This window comes from Diabrotica virgifera, chromosome 1 (assembly GCF_917563875.1).
Source record: "Diabrotica virgifera virgifera chromosome 1, PGI_DIABVI_V3a".
Lineage (NCBI taxonomy): Eukaryota > Metazoa > Arthropoda > Insecta > Coleoptera > Chrysomelidae > Diabrotica > Diabrotica virgifera.
In genome coordinates this window covers 226,049,259-226,074,301 of record NC_065443.1, presented here as the reverse complement: position 1 = coordinate 226,074,301, position 25,043 = coordinate 226,049,259, and the positions used below count along the sequence as shown (strand labels likewise).

Genomic DNA, 25,043 nt, shown 5'->3' with positions numbered 1-25,043 from the left:
CTGTCACAACTGTCAATGTCAACTTTGATTGGGTTGCTGAAAACATAATTATTGATTACAATTATGAAATTAGTTAATCAATTATGTTAATAATTGTTATTTTAGTTGATTAACTAATCTAATAATTATAATCAATTACGTTTTCAGCAACCCAACCAAAGTTGACATTGACAGTTGTGACAGTAATTAAATATTTGATAGTGATCATTGTTGATTAGCTTTCGAACAACCGGCCTTAGTACTGGAAAATAAATGTTTAAGCTTTAAGTAAACACTTGGCACTTAAAAATACAAAAGAAAAGTTGGATGACTGACGAAATCCTGGCAATGTTCGAAGAAAGAAGAAAACATAAAAACCAAGGGAACCGAGACAAATATCGAGAACAACAACAACGCATAAGAAGAGATATAAGAACGGCAAAAAATAAGTGGCTAAAGAAACAGTGTGAGGAAATGGAACAGTTACACAAACTACATGATGACCACAACCTACATAAGAAACTAAAGGAGGTAGCTGGAATATACAGAAAAAAGAAATTTTCTAACTTAGGAAATGAACAAGGAAAAATGGCACAAGATGATAGAGAGAGGAAACTCATATGGGAAAAATACATCAAAAATCTCTTTGCAGAGGAGAGGCCTGAGATAGAAGTCGTTCAGGAACAAGTGATAGATATCCCTGGGTACCAGGGAAGCACTAGTTGCAACCCAAGTGCTAGCTCAGAACTGCTACGATCAAAGGAAAGATGTAATGATGTGCTTTATAGATTATGAAAAAGCCTTCGATCGAGTACAACATCATAAACTCGTACATATACTGAAACAACTCGACATAGATCAAAAAGACATTCGTTGCATAGAGGCTCTTTACTGGAATCAAACAGCTGTCGTCAAGGTGGACAATGAAACAACGCAAGCTCAAAAAATTCTCAGAGGTGTAAGACAGGGATGCATTCTCTCCCCACTACTATTCAATCTATATTCAGAAAGTATCTTCCAGGAAGCTCTTGAGGAATGCGAAAGCGGCATCAAAGTGAATGGTATACTACATTCGCTCTCGCGAGATTTTTTTTGACACTGACGTTAGTAATTTCTTTTTTGAAAAATTCAGTTGTCAGAAGTGACTGGAAATTACTACAAAACCAACGCACCTGCTCATATCCAATATTATTAATAGTAAACAGACATAAAAATAACATAAACCTTACGCCAATCAATATTTATTTATTTAAACCATTATAATGTATTGATAGCAAATGAGAAAATTATTTATTGTACAAAATAAAAATATGTTGTAGAAATAAACTTCACAAAATTTTATGAGATTAGTAGACACTCCCACTATTTCTAATAATTCTTCTTTTTTTAATGAAAGATTAAGTTGATTTGAGTTGATTTTAGCAGTTAATAGTGTGAGGTAGGAATTTTTGTGTTGTACGTTTCCTATTCCGAATGTCTCAAAAAAAATCTCGCGAGAGCGAATGTAGTATACCTGGGTCAATAATATACGATATGCAGATGATTCGGTCTTAATAGCAGACAATATAGAAGACCTCCAAAACCTTCTTAATAAAATTGGAGAGCATAGCGAGAACATGGGACTTAGTATCAACATAAAAAAGACGAAGTTCCTTATAATCAGCCGTCAATTATGTCAACATCAAAATGCAAGACTAGCATATAACAACCAAGATGTAGAGCGCGTAAGAAAGTTTAAGTACCTGGGAACCTGGCTATGTGAAGACTGGATGTCGGATATGGAAATTAAATGTCGGATAGAAAGAGCCAGAAGTGCATTCATGAAATTCAGAAACGTCTTTACGAACTCTGACTTTGACCTAAACCTAAGATTAATATTCACAAAATGCTATATATGGTCGGTGCTCCTATATGGCATGGAAGGATGGACTTTAAAAATAAACACAATGAATAAGCTAGAGGCATTTGAGATGTGGATCTATCGACGAATCCTTAAAGTTCCCTGGACCGCAAGAATAACAAATGAAGAAATCCTGAGAAGAATTGGTACAGAACGACAACTGATGTGCACAATTAAACAGAGAAAAACGGCATACCTGGGATACATAATTAGAAATGAAAGATATCAGTTTCTGCAAACCTTAATTGAAGGAAAGATCGAAGGAAGAAGGGGAGTGGACAGGAAGAAAATGTCATGGCTCCGTAATGTCAAACAATGGACAGGATTAAAAAACATAGGAGACCTAATACATACTGCAAGGGATAGAGAAAAATGGTCAAACGTGATCGCGAACATCCATTAGTGGATTGCATAAGAAGAAGAAGAAACACTTGGCAACCTTAAAAAAAAGTTATATAAATATGAGTTCTTAATCCTCGAAAATTCCTATTTTCGCATTTTCAGAGTTTAAATCGCCATATAACTCGAAAACTATCAACTTTTAAGAAAAATAACAAGATATCTTTCATGTTCAGAAGGACCGAGAAAACCTAAAAAAATAGCAAACTTTTCCAGAGGAAACTAGGAGATTGTTAAATTAGAATGCGCCGCACCGGCAGAAAACTCTGATGGACGCACATGATTACCAATTAAAAAACAACGGTCTAAAAGTTAGACCCGAAATCTCTAATATTTTTCGATATATTGGAAAAAATTGTTTTTTGTACCTTTTTTTTATCGCCAACCGTCACTAAAGTAATTCATTATTGTACTCATTTGTCCTAATTTGCGGCAGTAAAGTAACACTTTATTGTACTGAAAGAAGAATTTTACTTTACCTGTCGCGATTAATCGGAATTGAATGTAAGTGGTCGATGGCAGTAATCGATTATTTATTTGAGTTAACTTACAATTTATTTACTTTAATTATTAAAAATATTGTACAAAATTTACGACATTGTTAATTAAATTGATGTCAAAAAGTGAAATTCTGTAGTATTTTGTCATTATATTCATATAAAATAAATCAACACTTTACCGATTTAGAATTATTATTCAATATTGATAACTATCGATTAAAAATCGATAGCGGCCATCATGCAGAAGTCACCTGTCATCACTGTCATGAAATTTTTATTACGTCCAAAATTAAAAAAAAATCTTAAATTGTAAATTGTAAGTAAGTATTAAAACCAATATCAAATTGCTGGCGATAAAATTTTGTATGCACCACGTCAGTAAAGACTCTTTATCGAACTCGTCTGTTATTCGCCTCGCTCGCTAGGCTCTCTCGGCTCATAATATCGAACTCGTTCCATAAAGAGTAACTTTACTGAAGAGCACATCAAAGAAACATGAAACGTAAATTACGTTTCATGGAAATAAAACACTGCTAAACAAATATACATCCGGCCATTTATGAAACTCTCCGAAAATAAAAATGTGTCATGAGCATGAATCACACTCGTTTCATTGGTAGGCGGACTTTGAGATTTGTTTAGCAGTGTTTTATTTTCATGAAACGTGTTTTACGTTTCATGTTTAATGTTTTTCGTTTCATGTTCCTTTGGTGTGCGGCTTGCCTTTAGAACTATTATTACACGAGCGGGACACCCTCAAAACTGCGCTTAGTTTTAGAAATACTGACCACGGAGGGGTGAATGGCTAATTTTATTCATACTTTATATTTTCGAGGGTGCTGAAAACGAAAATGAAGTTTATTTTGAATTTTATGTGGGGGAACATTGTCAAAATCACAATTTTAACTAAAAATAAAAAAAAATTAAATCACGTTTTTTTGCGTTTACCTCGCTACAACTATGTTCGATTTTAATATTTTTTTCTGAAATTTTTACAGTATATATGACTAATATTTATGAAGACAACGGTACCTGTTTCAAGCTTTTATTCTTATCCCGATAAAGGTTCTGAATTTTTCAAAGGAAAAGGTGCGGATTTGTGCATTGCAAAGTTTAATCGCAAAAGTTGTGTGACGAAGTTTCAAATTTAGCTTCTTAATCACGTTTATGTTAAAGTAGAGAGTACAAAGAAGTTTTCTGGTAAGTTTTAGATCAAAATGTTATAGTGTAACTTTTAATGTCGACATTAGAAATCCCCCATATAACGCTTATTTTTCGAGATACTGACCATGGGTGGAGAATGGCTAATTTTGGTCTTAGATTATGTTTTTGACCGTGATGAATACGAAAATGAAATTTATTTTAAATTTTAGGTGAGGGAATATTGTCAAAATTGCAATTGTACCCTAAAAACAAAAAAAGTGAAATCACGTTTTTTTGCCTTTTACTCGCTACAACTCTGATTCATTTTAATATTTTTTTCTAAAGTTTGTACACTATAATATGTTGCTCGCTTCTTTGGAGACAATGGTATCTATCTTAAGCTTTTAGTATTAAATCACGTTTTTTTTGCGATTAGCTCGCTACAACTCTGGTCCGTTTTAATATTTTTTTCTAAAGTTTTTACACTATATATCGCTCACTTTTTGAAAGACAATGGTTTCTGCTTTAAGCTTTTAGACTTATTCTAGTAAAAGTTATGAATCTTTTAAAGTACAAGGTGCATATTCCTGAATTGCAAAGTTTAATCGCAGAATTTGACTGACAAAATTTGAAATATAGATTTTAAATCAAATTAAAAAATAAAACATGAGTACAAAGAAGTTGTCTGGAAAGTTTTGTATCAAAATGTTTTATATAAAACAAATGGTTCAATGTTTAACATCTATGTTATAAATCCCCAAGATAACGCTAATTTTTCGAGATACTGATCATTGGTGGTGAATGGCTAATTTTGGTCTTACGTTATGTTTTTGATGGTGCTGAAAACGAAAATCAAGTTTATTTTGAATTTTAGGTGGGAGAAAATTGTCAAAATCGCAATTTTATCCTAAAAATAAAAAAAAAGTTAAACCACGTTTTTCTTAAATTAAAAGTTGCACCATATTTTTTCTATAACACATCTAGACCTAAAACTCCCCCATAAAACTTCTTTGAACTCCATGGTTTAACATAAACGCAATCAAATAGATAAATTTTAAATTCTGTCACTTAATTTTTGCGATTTAACTCTGCAATTCACGAATCTGCACATTTTATTTTTAAAAATTCATAACTTTTATAAAAAAAAAGACTGAAAGACTACAGTTACTTTCATAATCATCACAATGGTAAGAAATATATGCCGTAGAAATTTTAGAAAAAAATATTAAAATGGAACAGAGTTGTAGCGAGTTAAACGTAAAAATTCGTGACTTCACTTTTTTTTTCATTTTTAGGTTAAAATTGTGATTTTGACAATGTTCCGTCACATAAAATTCAAAATGAACCTCTTTTTCATTATCAGCACCATCGAAAACATAAAACATAAAATAAGACCAAAAGTAGCCATTCACTTCCCATGGTCAGTATCTCGAAAAATAAGCGTTATTTTGGGGGTGTATAACGTCTATATTAAAAGTTGCGCCATTTTTTTTTCTATTAAACATTTGTAACTAAAACTTTACAGAAAACTTCTTTGTATTCTATGTTTTAACATAATCGTGATTAATAAGATAAATTTTAAATTTTGCCTCTTAACTTTTGCGATTAAACTTTGGAATTCACGAATCTGCACCTTGTACTTTAAAAAATTCATAACTTTTACTAGAATAAGACTAAAATATTAAAACAGATACCGTTGTCTTCAAAAAAGTGAGCAACATATAGTGTAAAAACCTTAGACAAAAATTATAAAATTGACCAGAGTTGTAGCGAGTTAAACGCAAAAAAAACGTGATTTCACTTTTTTTTATTTTTATGGTAAAATTGCGATTTTGACAATATTCCCCCAACTAAAATTTAAAATAAATTTCATTTTCGTTTTCAGCACCGTCAGAAACATAATCTAAGACCAAAATTAGCCATTTATCACCCGTGGTCGTTACCACCACCGTTATATTGGGGATTTCTAATGTCGATAATAAAAGTGGCACTATTTTTTTATAAAACATTTTGATCTAAAATTTTCCAGAAAACTTCTTTTTACTCTCTATTTTAACATAAACGTGATTAAAGGGCTAAATTTTAAATTTTGTCACTCAACTTTTGCGATTAAACTTTGCAATGCACAAATCCGCACCTTTTCCTTTGAAAAATTCATAACCTTTATTAGAATAAGAATTAAAGCTTAAAGCAGGTACCGTTGTCTTCAAAAATGTTAGAGCTATATACTGAAAAAATTTCTGAAATACTGAAAACCATTAACTTCTCAGAAAAATGACTAAAGATATTTTTTATTTAGAATGGACCAGAAATCCTTAAGAAAATAGAAAAATTTTCCAGAGCAAAATAGAAGATTGTTGAAATAGAGCCCGCTGCACCGACAGAAAAATCGGATGGACGCACATAATTAACAATAATTAATAACAATGATCTAAATTTAAGTTAGACTCGACTACTCTTAGGGCCGGTTGTTCGAACGCTAATCAAAAATGATCATTATCAAATATTTAATTACTGTCACAACTGTCAATGTCAACTTTGATTGGGTTGCTGAAAACATAATTATTGATTACAATTATGAAATTAGTTAATCAATTATGTTAATAATTGTTATTTTAGTTGATTAACTAATCTAATAATTATAATCAATTACGTTTTCAGCAACCCAACCAAAGTTGACATTGACAGTTGTGACAGTAATTAAATATTTGATAGTGATCATTGTTGATTAGCTTTCGAACAACCGGCCCTTAGTACTGGAAAATAAATGTTTAAGCTTTAAGTAAACACTTGGCACTTAAAAATACAAAAGAGTTGGATGACTGACGAAATCCTGGCAATGTTCGAAGAAAGAAGAAAATATAAAAACCAAGGGAGCCGAGACAAATATCGAGAACAACAACAACGCATAAGAAGAGAGATAAGAACGGCAAAAAATAAGTGGCTAAAGAAACAGTGTGAGGAAATGGAACAGTTACAAAAACTACATGATGACCACAACCTACATAAGAAACTAAAGGAGGTAGCTGGAATATACAGAAAAAAGAAATTTTCTAACTTAGGAAATGAACAAGGAAAAATGGCACAAGATGATAGAGAGAGGAAACTCATATGGGAAAAATACATCAAAAATCTCTTTGCAGAGGAGAGGCCTGAGATAGAAGTCGTTCAGGAACAAGTGATAGATATCCCTGGGTACCAGGGAAGCACTAGTTGCAACCCAAGTGCTAGCTCAGAACTGCTACGATCAAAGGAAAGATGTAATGATGTGCTTTATAGATTATGAAAAAGCCTTCGATCGAGTACAACATCATAAACTCGTACATATACTGAAACAACTCGACATAGATCAAAAAGACATTCGTTGCATAGAGGCTCTTTACTGGAATCAAACAGCTGTCGTCAAGGTGGACAATGAAACAACGCAAGCTCAAAAAATTCTCAGAGGTGTAAGACAGGGATGCATTCTCTCCCCACTACTATTCAATCTATATTCAGAAAGTATCTTCCAGGAAGCTCTTGAGGAATGCGAAAGCGGCATCAAAGTGAATGGTATACTACATTCGCTCTCGCGAGATTTTTTTTGACACTGACGTTAGTAATTTCTTTTTTGAAAAATTCAGTTGTCAGAAGTGACTGGAAATTACTACAAAACCAACGCACCTGCTCATATCCAATATTATTAATAGTAAACAGACATAAAAATAACATAAACCTTACGCCAATCAATATTTATTTATTTAAACCATTATAATGTATTGATAGCAAATGAGAAAATTATTTATTGTACAAAATAAAAATATGTTGTAGAAATAAACTTCACAAAATTTTATGAGATTAGTAGACACTCCCACTATTTCTAATAATTCTTCTTTTTTTAATGAAAGATTAAGTTGATTTGAGTTGATTTTAGCAGTTAATAGTGTGAGGTAGGAATTTTTGTGTTGTACGTTTCCTATTCCGAATGTCTCAAAAAAAATCTCGCGAGAGCGAATGTAGTATACCTGGGTCAATAATATACGATATGCGGATGATTCGGTCTTAATAGCAGACAATATAGAAGACCTCCAAAACCTTCTTAATAAAATTGGAGAGCATAGCGAGAACATGGGACTTAGTATCAACATAAAAAAGACGAAGTTCCTTATAATCAGCCGTCAATTATGTCAACATCAAAATGCAAGACTAGCATATAACAACCAAGATGTAGAGCGCGTAAGAAAGTTTAAGTACCTGGGAACCTGGCTATGTGAAGACTGGATGTCGGATATGGAAATTAAATGTCGGATAGAAAGAGCCAGAAGTGCATTCATGAAATTCAGAAACGTCTTTACGAACTCTGACTTTGACCTAAACCTAAGATTAATATTCACAAAATGCTATATATGGTCGGTGCTCCTATATGGCATGGAAGGATGGACTTTAAAAATAAACACAATGAATAAGCTAGAGGCATTTGAGATGTGGATCTATCGACGAATCCTTAAAGTTCCCTGGACCGCAAGAATAACAAATGAAGAAATCCTGAGAAGAATTGGTACAGAACGACAACTGATGTGCACAATTAAACAGAGAAAAACGGCATACCTGGGACACATAATTAGAAATGAAAGATATCAGTTTCTGCAAACCTTAATTGAAGGAAAGATCGAAGGAAGAAGGGGAGTGGGCAGGAAGAAAATGTCATGGCTCCGTAATGTCAAACAATGGACAGGATTAAAAAACATAGGAGACCTAATACATACTGCAAGGGATAGAGAAAAATGGTCAAACGTGATCGCGAACATCCATTAGTGGATTGCATAAGAAGAAGAAGAAACACTTGGCAACCTTAAAAAAAAGTTATATAAATATGAGTTTTTAATCCTCGAAAATTCCTATTTTCGCATTTTCAGAGTTTAAATCGCCATATAACTCGAAAACTATCAACTTTTAAGAAAAATAACAAGATATCTTTCATGTTCAGAAGGACCGAGAAAACCTAAAAAAATAGCAAACTTTTCCAGAGGAAACTAGGAGATTGTTAAATTAGAATGCGCCGCACCGGCAGAAAACTCTGATGGACGCACATGATTACCAATTAAAAAACAACGGTCTAAAAGTTAGACCCGAAATCTCTAATATTTTTCGATATATTGGAAAAAATTGTTTTTTGTACCTTTTTTTTATCGCCAACCGTCACTAAAGTAATTCATTATTGTACTCATTTGTCCTAATTTGCGGCAGTAAAGTAACACTTTATTGTACTGAAAGAAGAATTTTACTTTACCTGTCGCGATTAATCGGAATTGAATGTAAGTGGTCGATGGCAGTAATCGATTATTTATTTGAGTTAACTTACAATTTATTTACTTTAATTATTAAAAATATTGTACAAAATTTACGACATTGTTAATTAAATTGATGTCGAAAAGTGAAATTCTGTAGTATTTTGTAATTATATTCATATAAAATAAATCAACACTTTACCGATTTAGAATTATTATTCAATATTGATAACTATCGATTAAAAATCGATAGCGGCCATCATGCAGAAGTCACCTGTCATCACTGTCATGAAATTTTTATTACGTCCAAAATTAAAAAAAAAATCTTAAATTGTAAATTGTAAGTAAGTATTAAAACCAATATCAAATTGCTGGCGATAAAATTTTGTATGCACCACGTCAGTAAAGACTCTTTATCGAACTCGTCTGTTATTCGCCTCGCTCGCTAGGCTCTCTCGGCTCATAATATCGAACTCGTTCCATAAAGAGTAACTTTACTGAAGAGCACATCAAAGAAACATGAAACGTAAATTACGTTTCATGGAAATAAAACACTGCTAAACAAATATACATCCGGCCATTTATGAAACTCTCCGAAAATAAAAATGTGTCATGAGCATGAATCACACTCGTTTCATTGGTAGGCGGACTTTGAGATTTGTTTAGCAGTGTTTTATTTTCATGAAACGTGTTTTACGTTTCATGTTTAATGTTTTTCGTTTCATGTTTCTTTGGTGTGCGGCTTGCCTTTAGAACTATTATTACACGAGCGGGACACCCTCAAAACTGCGCTTAGTTTTAGAAATACTGACCACGGAGGGGTGAATGGCTAATTTTATTCATACTTTATATTTTCGAGGGTGCTGAAAACGAAAATGAAGTTTATTTTGAATTTTATGTGGGGGAACATTGTCAAAATCACAATTTTAACTAAAAATAAAAAAAAAATAAATCACGTTTTTTTGCGTTTACCTCGCTACAACTATGTTCGATTTTAATATTTTTTTCTGAAATTTTTACAGTATATAGGACTAATATTTATGAAGACAACGGTACATGTTTCAAGCTTTTATTCTTATCCCGATAAAGGTTCTGAATTTTTCAAAGGAAAAGGTGCGGATTTGTGCATTGCAAAGTTTAATCGCAAAAGTTGTGTGACAAAGTTTCAAATTTAGCTTCTTAATCACGTTTATGTTAAAGTAGAGAGTACAAAGAAGTTTTCTGGTAAGTTTTAGATCAAAATGTTATAGTGTAACTTTTAATGTCGACATTATAAATCCCCCATATAACGCTTATTTTTCGAGATACTGACCATGGGTGGAGAATGGCTAATTTTGGTCTTAGATTATGTTTTTGACCGTGATGAATACGAAAATGAAATTTATTTTAAATTTTAGGTGAGGGAATATTGTCAAAATTGCAATTGTACCCTAAAAACAAAAAAAGTGAAATCACGTTTTTTTGCCTTTTACTCGCTACAACTCTGATTCATTTTAATATTTTTTTCTAAAGTTTGTACACTATAATATGTTGCTCGCTTCTTTGGAGACAATGGTGTCTATCTTAAGCTTTTAGTATTAAATCACGTTTTTTTTGCGATTAGCTCGCTACAACTCTGGTCCGTTTTAATATTTTTTTCTAAAGTTTTTACACTATATATCGCTCACTTTTTGAAAGACAATGGTTTCTGCTTTAAGCTTTTAGACTTATTCTAGTAAAAGTTATGAATCTTTTAAAGTACAAGGTGCATATTCCTGAATTGCAAAGTTTAATCGCAGAATTTGACTGACAAAATTTGAAATATAGATTTTAAATCAAATTAAAAAATAAAACATGAGTACAAAGAAGTTGTCTGGAAAGTTTTGTATCAAAATGTTTTATATAAAACAAATGGTTCAATGTTTAACATCTATGTTATAAATCCTCAAGATAACGCTAATTTTTCGAGATACTGATCATTGGTGGTGAATGGCTAATTTTGGTCTTACGTTATGTTTTTGATGGTGCTGAAAACGAAAATCAAGTTTATTTTGAATTTTAGGTGGGAGAAAATTGTCAAAATCGCAATTTTGTCCTAAAAATAAAAAAAAAGTTAAACCACGTTTTTCTTAAAATTAAAAGTTGCACCATATTTTTTCTATAACACATCTAGACCTAAAACTCCCCATAAAACTTCTTTGAACTCCATGGTTTAACATAAACGCAATCAAATAGATAAATTTTAAATTCTGTCACTTAATTTTTGCGATTTAACTCTGCAATTCACGAATCTGCACATTTTATTTTTAAAAATTCATAACTTTTATAAAAAAAAAGACTGAAAGACTACAGTTACTTTCATAATCATCACAATGGTAAGAAATATATGCCGTAGAAATTTTAGAAAAAAATATTAAAATGGAACAGAGTTGTAGCGAGTTAAACGTAAAAATTCGTGACTTCACTTTTTTTTTTCATTTTTAGGTTAAAATTGCGATTTTGACAATGTTCCGTCACATAAAATTCAAAATGAACCTCTTTTTCATTATCAGCACCATCGAAAACATAAAACATAAAATAAGACCAAAAGTAGCCATTCACTTCCCATGGTCAGTATCTCGAAAAATAAGCGTTATTTTGGGGGTGTATAACGTCTATATTAAAAGTTGCGCCATTTTTTTTTTCTATTAAACATTTGTAACAAAACTTTACAGAAAACTTCTTTGTATTCTATGTTTTAACATAATCGTGATTAATAAGATAAATTTTAAATTTTGCCTCTTAACTTTTGCGATTAAACTTTGGAATTCACGAATCTGCACCTTGTACTTTAAAAAATTCATAACTTTTACTAGAATAAGACTAAAATCTTAAAACAGATACCGTTGTCTTCAAAAAAGTGAGCAACATATAGTGTACAAACCTTAGACAAAAATTATAAAATCGACCAGAGTTGTAGCGAGTTAAACGCAAAAAAAACGTGATTTCACTTTTTTTTATTTTTATGGTAAAATTGCGATTTTGACAATATTCTCCCAACTAAAATTTAAAATACATTTCATTTTCGTTTTCAGCACCGTCAGAAACATAATCTAAGACCAAAATTAGCCATTTATCACCCGTGGTCGTTACCACCACCGTTATATTGGGGATTTCTAATGTCGATAATAAAAGTGGCACTATTTTTTTATAAAACATTTTGATCTAAAATTTTCCAGAAAACTTCTTTTTACTCTCTATTTTAACATAAACGTGATTAAAGGGCTAAATTTTAAATTTTGTCACTCAACTTTTGCGATTAAACTTTGCAATGCACAAATCCGCACCTTTTCCTTTGAAAAATTCATAACCTTTATCAGAATAAGAATTAAAGCTTAAAGCAGGTACCGTTGTCTTCAAAAATGTTAGAGCTATATACTGAAAAAATTTCAGAAAAAAATATTAAAATTGAAGTGAGTTGTAGCGAGGTAAACGCAAAAAAACGTGATTTCTCTTTTTTTTATTTTTAGGTTTAAATTGCGATTTTGACAATGTTCCCCCACATAAAATTCAATATAAACCTCAGTTTCGTTTTCAGCACCTTCAAAAATATAAAGTATGAATAAAATTTGCCATTCACCTCTCCGTGGTCAGTACCTGGTCATTTAAGGGGTATCTCCCACTCGCCTATATGTGCACATTTGAACTAAGGTAAGTTAGGTTCAATCGAACTATTTCTGGTCCCAGAATATCTGATTTAATTTATTTCCTGCCATTTTGTATTATTGCAAATGTGTTTACAGAAAATATGCACAATAAATTAATATTATTATTATAATATTATAACATAATATTATAATATAATATTATATTATAATATAATATTATATTATAATATAATATTATATTATAATATAATATTATATTATAATATAATATTATATTATTGCACAATAAATTAATATACCGCAGGCAAAAAAAGTGGCCACACTATAAATTTCCGAAAATAAAAATTTATTGGAAGTTTTATGCTGCACTGTTTTACGCCAGTCAATGGGAGCAAGAATAGGATATTACCTCAGAATTCTATCCTACTGCATGGATTTTAATGAAATTTTGGGCCTAGCCTCTACTTATCTCCTAATTCAAAGCCTACCCTATACCGATGTGCGATTTTATCTTAGGGGTGGTTCCCACCCCTTCTCGGCGGTGGAAATTGTTTTGGTTAAAATAAATACGGAACTGGCTAGAAAACTTAATTCTAAGCCAAAACTGTTCAATAATTTTTTTTCGAAAACTCAATACTTTTTGAGTTATTCGTGGTTAAAAATTGGCCATTTTCATTGAACACCTTTTCGAACGGATTTTTGCGATTACCTTAAAAACTATGTATTTAACTAAAAAATATATTATAGAACATTTTTGTGTAGCTTACAAAAAGACAAAGAGATTCGTTCCTTCATAAATCTTCTAGTTATAATACAAAAAGAGATATGGTAGGTCAAAGAGATTGTTTTTTTGGTGCATAACAGAGAATATGGTCGATTTTAGGTGTATAATGCCACCAATTCTTTTTGTAGTGTTTGAAAAGACCTTTAAAATGAGCAATATTAAAGGTTGATTACGTTCAAACTAAGTGAGATATGCTGCAAAAAAATTGATGACTAACTTATTTCAAGAAAAGATGAGAAGTATATTTAACCCCCATCCACCAGAATTTAAACGCATCGTTTTCCTTCTACAGTACCTTTTATTATAGTGTTATTTCTATGTTCATAAAGTTGGACGGGTTTAAAATAAATGGTTTTTGAGCGCATATTATAGAGCGTATTTTTAAATTTTCTTAAAAACTTTCCATTTTCTCCATGTAACTTGAAAATGATAAGAAATACAGTAATGAAAATAAAAAAAATACCTAAAAAAACCCTACATTTTTGTGTGGTATCTTTTTTCGTATCTCTTATCATTTTCAAGTTACCTACATGGAGAAAAAGGAGGATTTTTAAGAAAATTTAAAAATGCGCTCTATAATTTAATCTTATTTTTTTCAAAAACCATTCATTTGAAACCTGTCCAACTTTTTCACCATAGAAACAACACTATAGTAAAAAATATTGTAGAAGGAAAACGATGCATATAAATTCTGATGGATGAGGGGTTAAATATAATTCTCATTTTTCTTAAAATACATTAGTCATCAATTTTTTGCAACATATCTCGCTTAGTTTGAATGTAATCGACATTTTGCTCATTTTAAAGGTTTTTTCAAGCACTAAAAAAGATATTACAAACGTTTTGCACCTAAAATGGACCGTTTCTCTATTATTTCAAGTTGAATACACACATTTCAGCATGCACTAAAAAACGAACTATTCTCACCTACCATATCTCTTTATGTATTCAAACTAGAAGTTTTAAGAAGTAGAGAATCTCTTTGTTTTTTTATAAGCTGCAAATATATTTCATATAGTTATTTTCGTTAGATGCATAGGTTTGAAAGTATTTGCAAAAAGCCGTTCGCAAATGAGTAATTTTTCAATGAAAATGGCCAATTTTCAAACACGCATAACTCTAAAATTATTGAGTTTTCAAAAAAAAATATAAAACAGTTTTTGCTTAGAATAAGGTTCTCTAACCACTTCCGTGGCTATTTTAACCAAAAAATTTTTCACCCCTGAGAAGGGGTGGGAACCACCCCCAAGATAAAAGCACACATCGACTTTGTCCCTTGAGCTATTCCCTACTTACTGTGAAAATATCAAGTAAATCTATGTAGTAGGATGGAATTCGGTGCCAAATACCATCATTGACTGCCCTATTTATATTACGTCTCAATTTAAATATTTTATCTACGACTGATACATAATATATGTAGATATTATACTTGTGGTGTTTGCAATATAATGCCATATAATAATCCCTTAGGGATTAATAATGCGGGATTAATAGCTATTAATCCCTCTGGCACAACAATCACAAAATTCACCACGGAAACAAAATAATCAACCTCAAAAAGTGTCACTGTCAAACGAATAGTATATTTGACAGTTTGTGTTGAGATGGACGAAAATGAAGAATCTTTTAATTGTACACCACCAGAAATTGTAGAACTAGCTACAGCAACAGCATCTACCTTAATACCTTATGTAAATATTTGTATTAAAAACTCTACTAAAGTTAATGATGATTCTCAACCAATTCAGTTTATTAATTGTACTACTACTAATTTTAATGTTTTTAACAAATAAAGTTGTTCATTAAAAATCTTAAATTAATTAATTTGTCGTAGATAAAGTAGAGTATACTACTCGCAATAATGGCTCTCATTCCCTCGGATTGTTACTCCCTCGCCGCTAACGCGGCTCGGTTCGTAAATATTCCTCGGGAATAATAGCCATCATTATTGACTCGTGGTATAATCTACTATATTGCGAGCATGTATGCTAGATTTTGACAGTTTGTGACTTAGTTTTGACGTTTATGTTGTTGTTTTCTATAGTTTAAAACATTATTGCACATTGATTAACTTTTCAAATGGGGATTTCGACTAAATGAATAATTAAGATATTGTGTTATCTACTGTAGACTGTAACTGTAACAGTAGATGTTGCTCGAATTATTGTATTGCATTATTATTATAGATGGAAGAAGTTAAGTTTATGTATCTGAAACTTTAGGTATTCCGAGAACTGCAGTACGGAGAGCTTTCTATCGCTTTATAGAGAGTAGTACATACTCACGTCGACCTGGTTCCGGTCGTAGAAGAGTTACCTCGCAAATAGATGATCATTTTATTGTGATGGAACTTTTAAGAAAGCGCCATTCCACTGCAGATGCTGCAAAAAACCGTTTGCAGGAGCTTCGCAATGTGAATTTAAGTGAGAGAACGGTTAGAAGACATCTCAATGAAAGAGGACTAATGTCAAGAAGGCCGGCTATTGTTCCCAAATTACAACCCAGACATCGACTAATTTTTGCTCGACTACATCAACAATGGGATATACAGGATTGGAGCCGAATTCCCTTTACTGATGAATCTCGGTTTGGCGGTGGTGATGTCATGGTTTGGGCTGGAATCTCATTTGAAGCTCGAACTGAACTTTTCGATTTTCATCAACGGTCCCCTGAACGCTCACCGGTATATAGAGGACGTTTTGGCAGAAGCAGTACTTTCATTTGGTCCATTTATTGGGGACAATTTCGTCTTAATTTTGTGATAATACACGGCCGCATACTGCAAGAATTGTGACAAATTACTTGTAGAAATTAATACTCTAGTATGGCCAGCCTGCAGCCCAGATCCGAATATCATTGAACATCCTTGGGATGAACTTCATCGTAGGGTATGGAGTCAACCAGGCCAGTCAGAAACTCTTGCAGAAGTTCAGAACAGTTTTTATTGAAAGTTTTTTCCTTTCCCTTCCAAATCGTAAGCAAACGGTTATTGATGTTTTAGGGCATAATACCCAATATTAGACAATTTGGTGCAAGTTCACTCCTAATTTTTATTGTTTTTTTTTATTGTCTGTAATTCGTTTCGATATTACACTGTCCTGTTTAGTAGCCTTCTAATTGGACAAAGTATGCTGAGGAATCAAGCAGTAATAGTCATTTTTTGTTTTAAAAATTAAAGATGTTGAGTATACAATATGAAACCGTGCAAAAAAATCATAAATTTTTATTTTCGGAAATTTATAGGGTGGCCACATTTTTTATCGGTCAGTGTAGTACTTCGAACTGACTATAAAATTAATGTAATATAATTATAAAATCACTTTAATAAATTCTAATTAATATTTTTTTCTCTGTATTTACCCCAATATCTCCCCAGCCTGCCACTACAAGCGCTGTTCCTACTGGCACTTTAATATCTTGATCTGGTAGAAGTATGGTTTTTACCCTTTTTGAAAACTTCACTTTTTCTGCTAACTAAAATTGATTAAAAATTAGGTTATTTAAAACTGTAAATATTACATAAATTTGTCGTAAAAATTAATAAATGAGATAATTTTACCGATTATGCAATAATGATTACAAACGTAAAAAGTTACTTTTTGTTAAAATTTTTTAGTCGAGAAAATAAAGCACAAAAGTAGGCCAAAATCGTATGCACATTTATTCTGAAATCTGAAAAATATCATCAAACCAAAGTTTTTCACATTTTTCATCCTAATAAATAATGTGATCTTAGGTACTAAAATACTGCCAAACTCCATCTGTCTTTGGCAGTATTATATATATACATATATATATATATATATATATATATATATATATATATATATATATATATATATATATATATATATATATATATATATGTTCGGAATATATATATATATATATATATATATATATATATATATATATATATATATATATATATATATATATATTAATCCTAAACCCATTTACCCTAAGGTGTCGGATGCGTAAATTAATATTAATTTGGCAATATAATATTCTATTGATTATATTCGAAATGAGAGAGCTGAAAGGAACTACAACGTTAACAGGATGTTATTGTTTCATATGGTCAATGGACCTCTAAATATGAAAAAACCGCGGAGTTCTATCATTTAAAGGGGTGCGTTTTTGAGAAAGTGGTGAATTAGTCCCTAAGCACTTTTGGTACAACACGTCTACAGAAAAATTGTTCCAGGTTTAATTTACTATCGAAATATCACCTTTTAAAATCAAAAATATTTTTGTAAAAAAAATTAATTCATAGAAAAAGCAAAAAAACAGGAAAGAATGCAATGTTGTTTTGCCCAATAACTTTTTTTACGGGGATATAGATATAGGCATTGCTTCAAGGAAAAAGACTTCTACCCTTTCTCCTTAAAATGACGTTTGGCAGAAGTCTTTAGGATTTATAATTTCTGAAATGTGATTTTTCAAAATTCACCACTTACAGCATTTTTGGGTCATTTCCCTATTATTTCGCAACATTGTTCTTTAACTTTTGTCTATACGCAGTTTTAGGTGTATGCAATGGTATAATTGGTATGAAGAGAAGTCAATTAATTATCTTTAAAATGGTCTATTATAGAAGGTCGTAGGATTATTTTTAAGGAAGATATGGTTTATCAAAAATTTATACTTTTAACGATTTTTTATATGTTTTAGAATTATTTTTAAATTTCTCAATATAACTTTTTCTTCTACATTTAGGTATATACGTTGCTAAATACTAAGAAAGCTTATTTTTTTTACTTTAAAATGGTGTATTGTAAAAAATTCTAGGACCATTTTTAAACAAATTATGCTTTTTCAAATTGTGAAATTTATACCATGCAATATGCCCCACTAAGTAATAAGTTGTAACCATATGAAAAACTTTTTTATTATTAATTTTATGAAAAAAATATACTCTATAAAATGCTCTGCATAGCCTAAAACCTAAGATGCAATCATCAGATATCAAATCTTATCCTATACAAGATAATATGTTAAAAGATATGAATTTCGTTCAAGAGTAAAGTAGCTTTATATTTCAGAATATGAAAAAGTGTTATTAAGAAATGTTATTTGGAATTAAAAATTATGTTCTAATATGCAATTATATTCTTCTAACTGAAAAAAAAAATTGAAAATGTTTCTCAAATTACTGATATTCTTGGATATCCAACGAATATCTTGTTTAAAAATAGTCTTAGAATTTTTTAAAACATGTACACCATTTTAAAGTATGTACAGAAAATAAGCTCTATTTTTTATTCCACAAAGTTAGAATGTACAAGAAAAAAAGTTATAATGAGAAATTTAAAAAATAACCGTAAAAAAATCAAAAACTGTTAAAGATATGAAATTTTAAAAACCATAACTTACTTAAAAATAGTCGCACAACCTTATACAATAGACAATTTTAATGGTAATTGAATACTCTTTTTATAAATATACAGGGTGTAACAAAAATACAGGTCATAAATTAAAGTACATATTCTGGGACCAAAAATAGTTCGAATAAACCTAACTTACCTTAGTACAAATATGCACATAAAAAAAGTTACAACTCTTTGAAGTTACAAAATGAAAATCGATTTTCTCGAATATATCGAAAACTATTAGAGATTTTTTTATTGAAAATAGAAATGTGGCATTCTTATGGCAGGAACATCTTAAAGAAAAATTATAGTGAAATTTGTGCACCCCCTAAAAATTTTATGGGGTTTTGTTCCCTTAAACCCCCCCAAACTTTTGTGTACGTGCTAATTAAATTATTATTGTGGTACCATTAGTTAAATTCAATATTTTCAAAACTTTTTTGCCTCTCAGTATTTTTTCGGTAAGGCAGTTTTTATCGAGATGCGGCTTTTTTTAATATGTTTACATACAAAAGTGATGGGGGTTTTGTGCCTTTAAACCCACCAAATGTTTGTGTACGTTCCAATTAAACTAGTACTGCGGTACCATTAGTTAAACACAGTATTTTTACAACTTTTTTGCCTCTTTGTATTTTTCCGATAAGGCACCTTTTATCGAGATGTAGCTTCTTTTTTAATATGGTTCAAAGTATACCTAAAAATGTAAATCATAAATAAATTTTCATATTACCAAGTCTCCATAATCGTACTTAACGCATATACAAATATGTGGTGGATTGGACAAATATTCAACATATCTCGATAAGAATTGACTTTTCGAAAAAGTACTAAGAGGCAAAAAAGTTTTTAAAACATTGTGTTTAACTAATTATACTACAGTAATAATTAAATTGGAACGTACACACAAGTTTGGGGGGGTTTAAATGAACAAAACCCCCATACATTTTTTAAAGGGTGTCCAAATTTCACTATAATTTTTTCTTAAGACCCTACTGCCATAAGAATGCCACATGTCTATTTTCAATAAAAAATCTCTAGTAGTTTTCGATATATTGGAAAAAATCGATTTTCATGTTGTAAATTCAAAGGCCTCTAACTTTTTTTATGTGCACATTTGTACTAAGGTAAGTTAGGTTCAATCGAACTATTTTTGGTACCAGAATATGTGATTAAATTTATGACCTGTATTTTGTTACACCCTGTATTATTGCATACCTAAAACTGCGTAGAAAAAAGGTACAGAACTTTTGAAGGTACAGAACTTACAGAAGGTGTTTGCGAAATAAGAGGGAAAATTACCCAAAAATGATGAGAGTGGCAAAATTTGAAAAACCATATTTCAGAAATTATAAACCCTATAGACTTCTGCCAAACGCCATTTTAAAGCGGAAGGATGGAAGTTCTTTTTCTCTGAAGCAATGCCTATTTATGAAAAATAATTTCATTCTTTCGTGTTTTTTTTTTCCTTTTTTTTTAATATATCTTTGTAAAAAAATATATTTTTGACTTTAAAAGGTGATATTTCGATAGTAAATTTTATTTTAACAAGTTTTCAAGTACATAAGCACAATTTATGCAAGACTCACACAAATTCTATTTACATATGTACATGACAAATTTCACATGTTTTTCACTTTCACCTGCTACGTCTTCTCTGTTGTTTTTTGTGGTGTTGAATCGTGGACCTTGAACAAAGATATGTGCAGAAAATTGGAAGCATTCCAAATGTGGCAATATCGGAGAATACTTAAAATCACGTGGACTGGCCGAGTCACAAATGAGGAGGTCCTCAGAAGAATAAAGAAGAACGAGAGGTACTGACCACCATCAAATCTCGAAAGTTACAATACTTCGGACGCACTATGCGAAATGAATCCAGATATACCCTTCTAGAAGCCATCCGGCAAGGAAAAATATTTGGAAAACGGGGCCCAGGAAGAAGAATATCCTGCGCATAAGGTAAAAATTGCCATGATGGTCGCCAACATTCGTCACGGATAGGCACATCAAAAAGAAGAATATGCTCAAAAATATTATATACCTAAGTGAATATATAAATAGAAGCTAGTGAAGCTACTAATATAATATAGTTGTTAACCTGGTGTACTAGCGCTATTGTAAAGTTACTCCCATCCTATGGTGACGATGGAGGAATTCTCTAAACTGCTTTCGCCAATTCCTTTTACCCGGTTGGTAATAATTCTTGAAGAGGTATTGGAGTCTGCATTTGAAGTTGAAGCAGAAGTACTGAGCATCTCCTCAATCTCAACTTCATCTTCAGAATCGCTACCCGATGAATGTCCTTGATCAACTTTATCAGGCACATACTCGTCATCTTCATTATTGGATACATGTTCATCACATAACTCTACTTCAGATTCATTATCTGACAAATTCTGTAACCACTCCAATAGTTATTGCTCAGTCGAATATCGAGTGAGCGAGACATGCTAACAGCAGAAAAGAGAAAGATCACAATGAAAAATCAAAATACCTATTGAGCACGCACTTGCAAAGAGTATACTCAAATTACCTAATAACACATGCTTTCGATGCATTTTATACATAAAATAAGTAAAAACTTCCCAGAAAAGTAGAACAAAAAGTAGAACACCTTGTCATTACTACCCCATTTTTCTAGGTAGACATCAACTATATTCAAAATGTAATTATACTGTAAAAGTACCTGTAAAAGAGAAATTATAATCCTCAAATAAATATTAAAGTCCCAAATTATAAGTTTTGTAAAATAAATATATATATAGAGGATATAGAGGGTCAAAAAGAGAAAGCAGTCAAAATGACTGCTTTGGTGCTTCTAGGTAGACATTAGCATATCTTAAAAAGTAATTTCGCTAAGTAGCTGTAAAAGAGAAATTATAATCTTCAAATAGATCTACGAAAAGTCATAAATTATCAAGGTTCTAAAATAACTATGAATAAAACAGAGTGTCAAAAATAGAAAGCAGTCAAAATGACCGCTCTGGTGCTTCTAGTGTTAAATGGTAGCATTCCGCGGTTTTTTCATATTTAGAGGTCCATTGACCATATGAAACAATAAATCCCCGTTAACGTTGTAATTCCTTTCTAAAGTACATAATCAATAGCCTATGTATATAAAGCACAAACAATAAGGAAAGAAATATTATTATAATATCAAATTATTCATTTATACACACCTTAATAATTGCTATATCATATTTATTCTTTAGGTTCGGAGACATGGTCCATTTTTCATGTACTGTTATATTTTTTATCTTTAAGGTAAAACCTTTATCGACCAACCGGGAAGTTCCAGCAACAAGGTGGAAAGAGGCAGAATCTCTAACAATAAAAACAATAGATTATTATATAGGGTGTCCCAAAGCTAGCGGGACGGTTGAATAATTCGCGAAATAAATATCGGATTAAAACTGAAAAATACGTGTTTATTATTTTTAAAAATTTATCGGATTATACCAAACAAGACCCCTTTACTCCACCCACTGGAGATGGGGTGGGGGTTAATTTTAAAATCTTAAATAGGAACCCACAAGCTGCTTATTTTTATATGAGGAATTAGTATGGTATAACTAGACCCAAACCCAGACATCCAAAGTGAAAGTTATCCTCCAACACCAAATTGTTCTATATCATGGTCCACATAATGTTCAGAAAGAAGTCACACCATTTTGAGCGTCGGGTTTGGGTGGGGGGGGGAGGGGGGAAAACGGTAAATTCGTAGTTTTTTAGGTTTTTCGTCAATATTTCTAAAACTATGCGGTTTAACATGAACAACCTTTAATACAAAAATGTTCTACATTAAGTTTGGAATAAAAAAGGCCTTATACCTAATCCTTCTAAAATAAACGGTTCCAAAGTTATGGAGGTAGGATAATATAATTGGTCCAAAAAAGGCCTAACCCAGACAACCAAAGTAAAAGTTTTCCTCCAACACCCAATTCTTCTATATGGTCCACATATTGTTCAGTAAAATGTTACACCATTTTGGGCGTCCGGTTTGGGAGGGAGATGGGGAGAAGTCGAAAAAATTAGTAGTTTTTTACGTTTTTCGTGAATATTTCTAAAACTATGCTTTAGTGTAAACAATGTTCTATAAAAAAATGTTGTACGTAAAATTCAAAACAAAAAAGGTCCGATATATAATTGTTATAAAATCAACGTTTCCAGAGTTACGGAGGGTAAAACGTGGAGGTTTCGATATTTTTTATATTTTTTGGGCAATTTATAATAATATTACTGATGAAAGAAATTTTATTTAACAGGATTGTGTTCTGTAATAGACCAGGGCGCATCTGTAAAAATATTAGTACATTTGGACGTTGAGAGGTGACTCAAATTTTTTTGCAGAAATTGCTTGAAAATAAATCAAATAATAATATTTGAGTTATCCTCCCTCTCAAAAAGGTCCGGAACATTGTTTAAATAATCAAAATGTCAAAAAATTAAGGAAAAATTCGATTTTTTTCTTGGTTTTTTAATTATAACTTTAAAAGTATTCATTTCCGAGAAAAGTTGTACTGACATAAAAGTTGCGTAATTAAATTTTCTACAATATAGAATTGGTTAAAAATTTAAAAAATAGTCACCCTTGTTGCAAAATAGCAATAATTGTGAAAAAAACATACAAAAACAAGTATTAGTATTTTACGTTTTTCAACCATTTGTGCTAGACTTAGGACCTTCATATTTCACCCTGAAAAACTTTATGATACAGTAAAACAATACAGTAAATTTCATTAAGATCGGTTCAATAAATTTTGCAAAATAAATTTTGAAATCCAGCTTTCGTAAAAAAAATTCATTTTTTCAAAATGTTACAGGACTGAAAATAAAGCAGATAGCAAGTTGAAAATTTTTTTGCATATAGAAGTGTACTGTACCTTTCATTCGCAATTTTGCAAAATTAAAATTGATTAACACCACGGCGCCAGGATTTTTTTTAAATAAACATTAATTATTGGTGCTACGCGCAGGACAGCGGATAGTTTACCCTGATTGGGCATTCCAATGACCTTTGATAACGATTGATACATTTTAATTTTTATTACATTTCGATATAAATAAATAAATTTGTTTATTGCAAAATAAAAACACATACTCTATCCTTTGAAATAACACTTTTATTAGCAAAAACTTTCTTTGTTCATATATTTTAACTTAAATAATAAAAGTTTATTATTTTTAAACATATGCAATTGTTTAAACAATATTTCACAAACAATAATAAAATTAGTTTGATTTTTGTGGAATTAAAATATTAAAATACAACAAAATATAGAGTAAGAAAATAATATATTAGATAAAGATTGGAAGAAATTTTGGTGGAAATCAACTTGTGTGAATCTAACACCGCTGTCCTGCGCGTAGCACCAAAAATTATTGTTTATTTCAAAAATTTTCTGACGCCGCGGTAATTAATTGATTTTAATTTTGAAAATTGCAAATGAAAGGTACAGTACACTTCTATAAGCAAAAAAAAATTTAACTTGCTATCTGCTTTCTAACTTTCAGTCCTGTAACATTTTGAAAAAATGAATCTTTTTTTGCGAAAGCTGGATTGCAAAATTTATTTTGCAAAATCTATTAAACCGATCTTAAATAAATTTACAGTATTGTTTTACTGTATCATAAAGTTTTTCTGGGTGAAATATGAAGGTCCTAAGTGTAGTATAAATGGTTGAAAAACGTATAATGCTAATACTTGTTTTTGTATGGTTTTTTTCGCAATTATTGCTATTTTGCAACTAGGGTGACTATTTTTTAAACTTTTAACTAATTTTATATTGTAGGAAATTTAAATACGCAACTTTTATGTCAGTACAACTTTTCTCGGAAATGAATACTTTTAAAGTTATAATCAAAAAACGAAGAAAACAATCGAATTTTTCCTTCAATTTTTGACATTTTGATTATTTAAACAATGTTCCGGAACTTTTTGAGAGGGAGGATAACTCAAATATTATTATTTGATGTATTTTCAAGCAATTTCTGCAAAAAAATTTGAGTCACCTCTCAACGTCCATCTCAAAACAGATCCGCCCTGGACTATAAATAAAATTTGCTATTT

General features: G+C 30.9%; 1 protein-coding gene across 2 annotated transcripts in view; it reads right to left on the bottom strand.

The window, feature by feature from the left end:
* The window catches only part of LOC126879031 (trypsin-like), an 83,961-nt gene that overhangs the window by 10,338 nt on the left and 48,580 nt on the right, over positions 1–25,043 (bottom strand). The window contains exons 3-4 of one of the 2 annotated variants that reach the window (XM_050641913.1): positions 22,153–22,297; positions 16,962–17,075 (exon numbers count right to left, since the gene is read on the bottom strand). In XM_050641913.1, coding sequence (XP_050497870.1) covers positions 16,962–17,075; positions 22,153–22,297 — 259 coding nt within the window. The remainder of the gene's footprint in view (positions 1–16,961; positions 17,076–22,152; positions 22,298–25,043) is intronic. The other variant, XM_050641914.1, reaches the window with a different exon arrangement.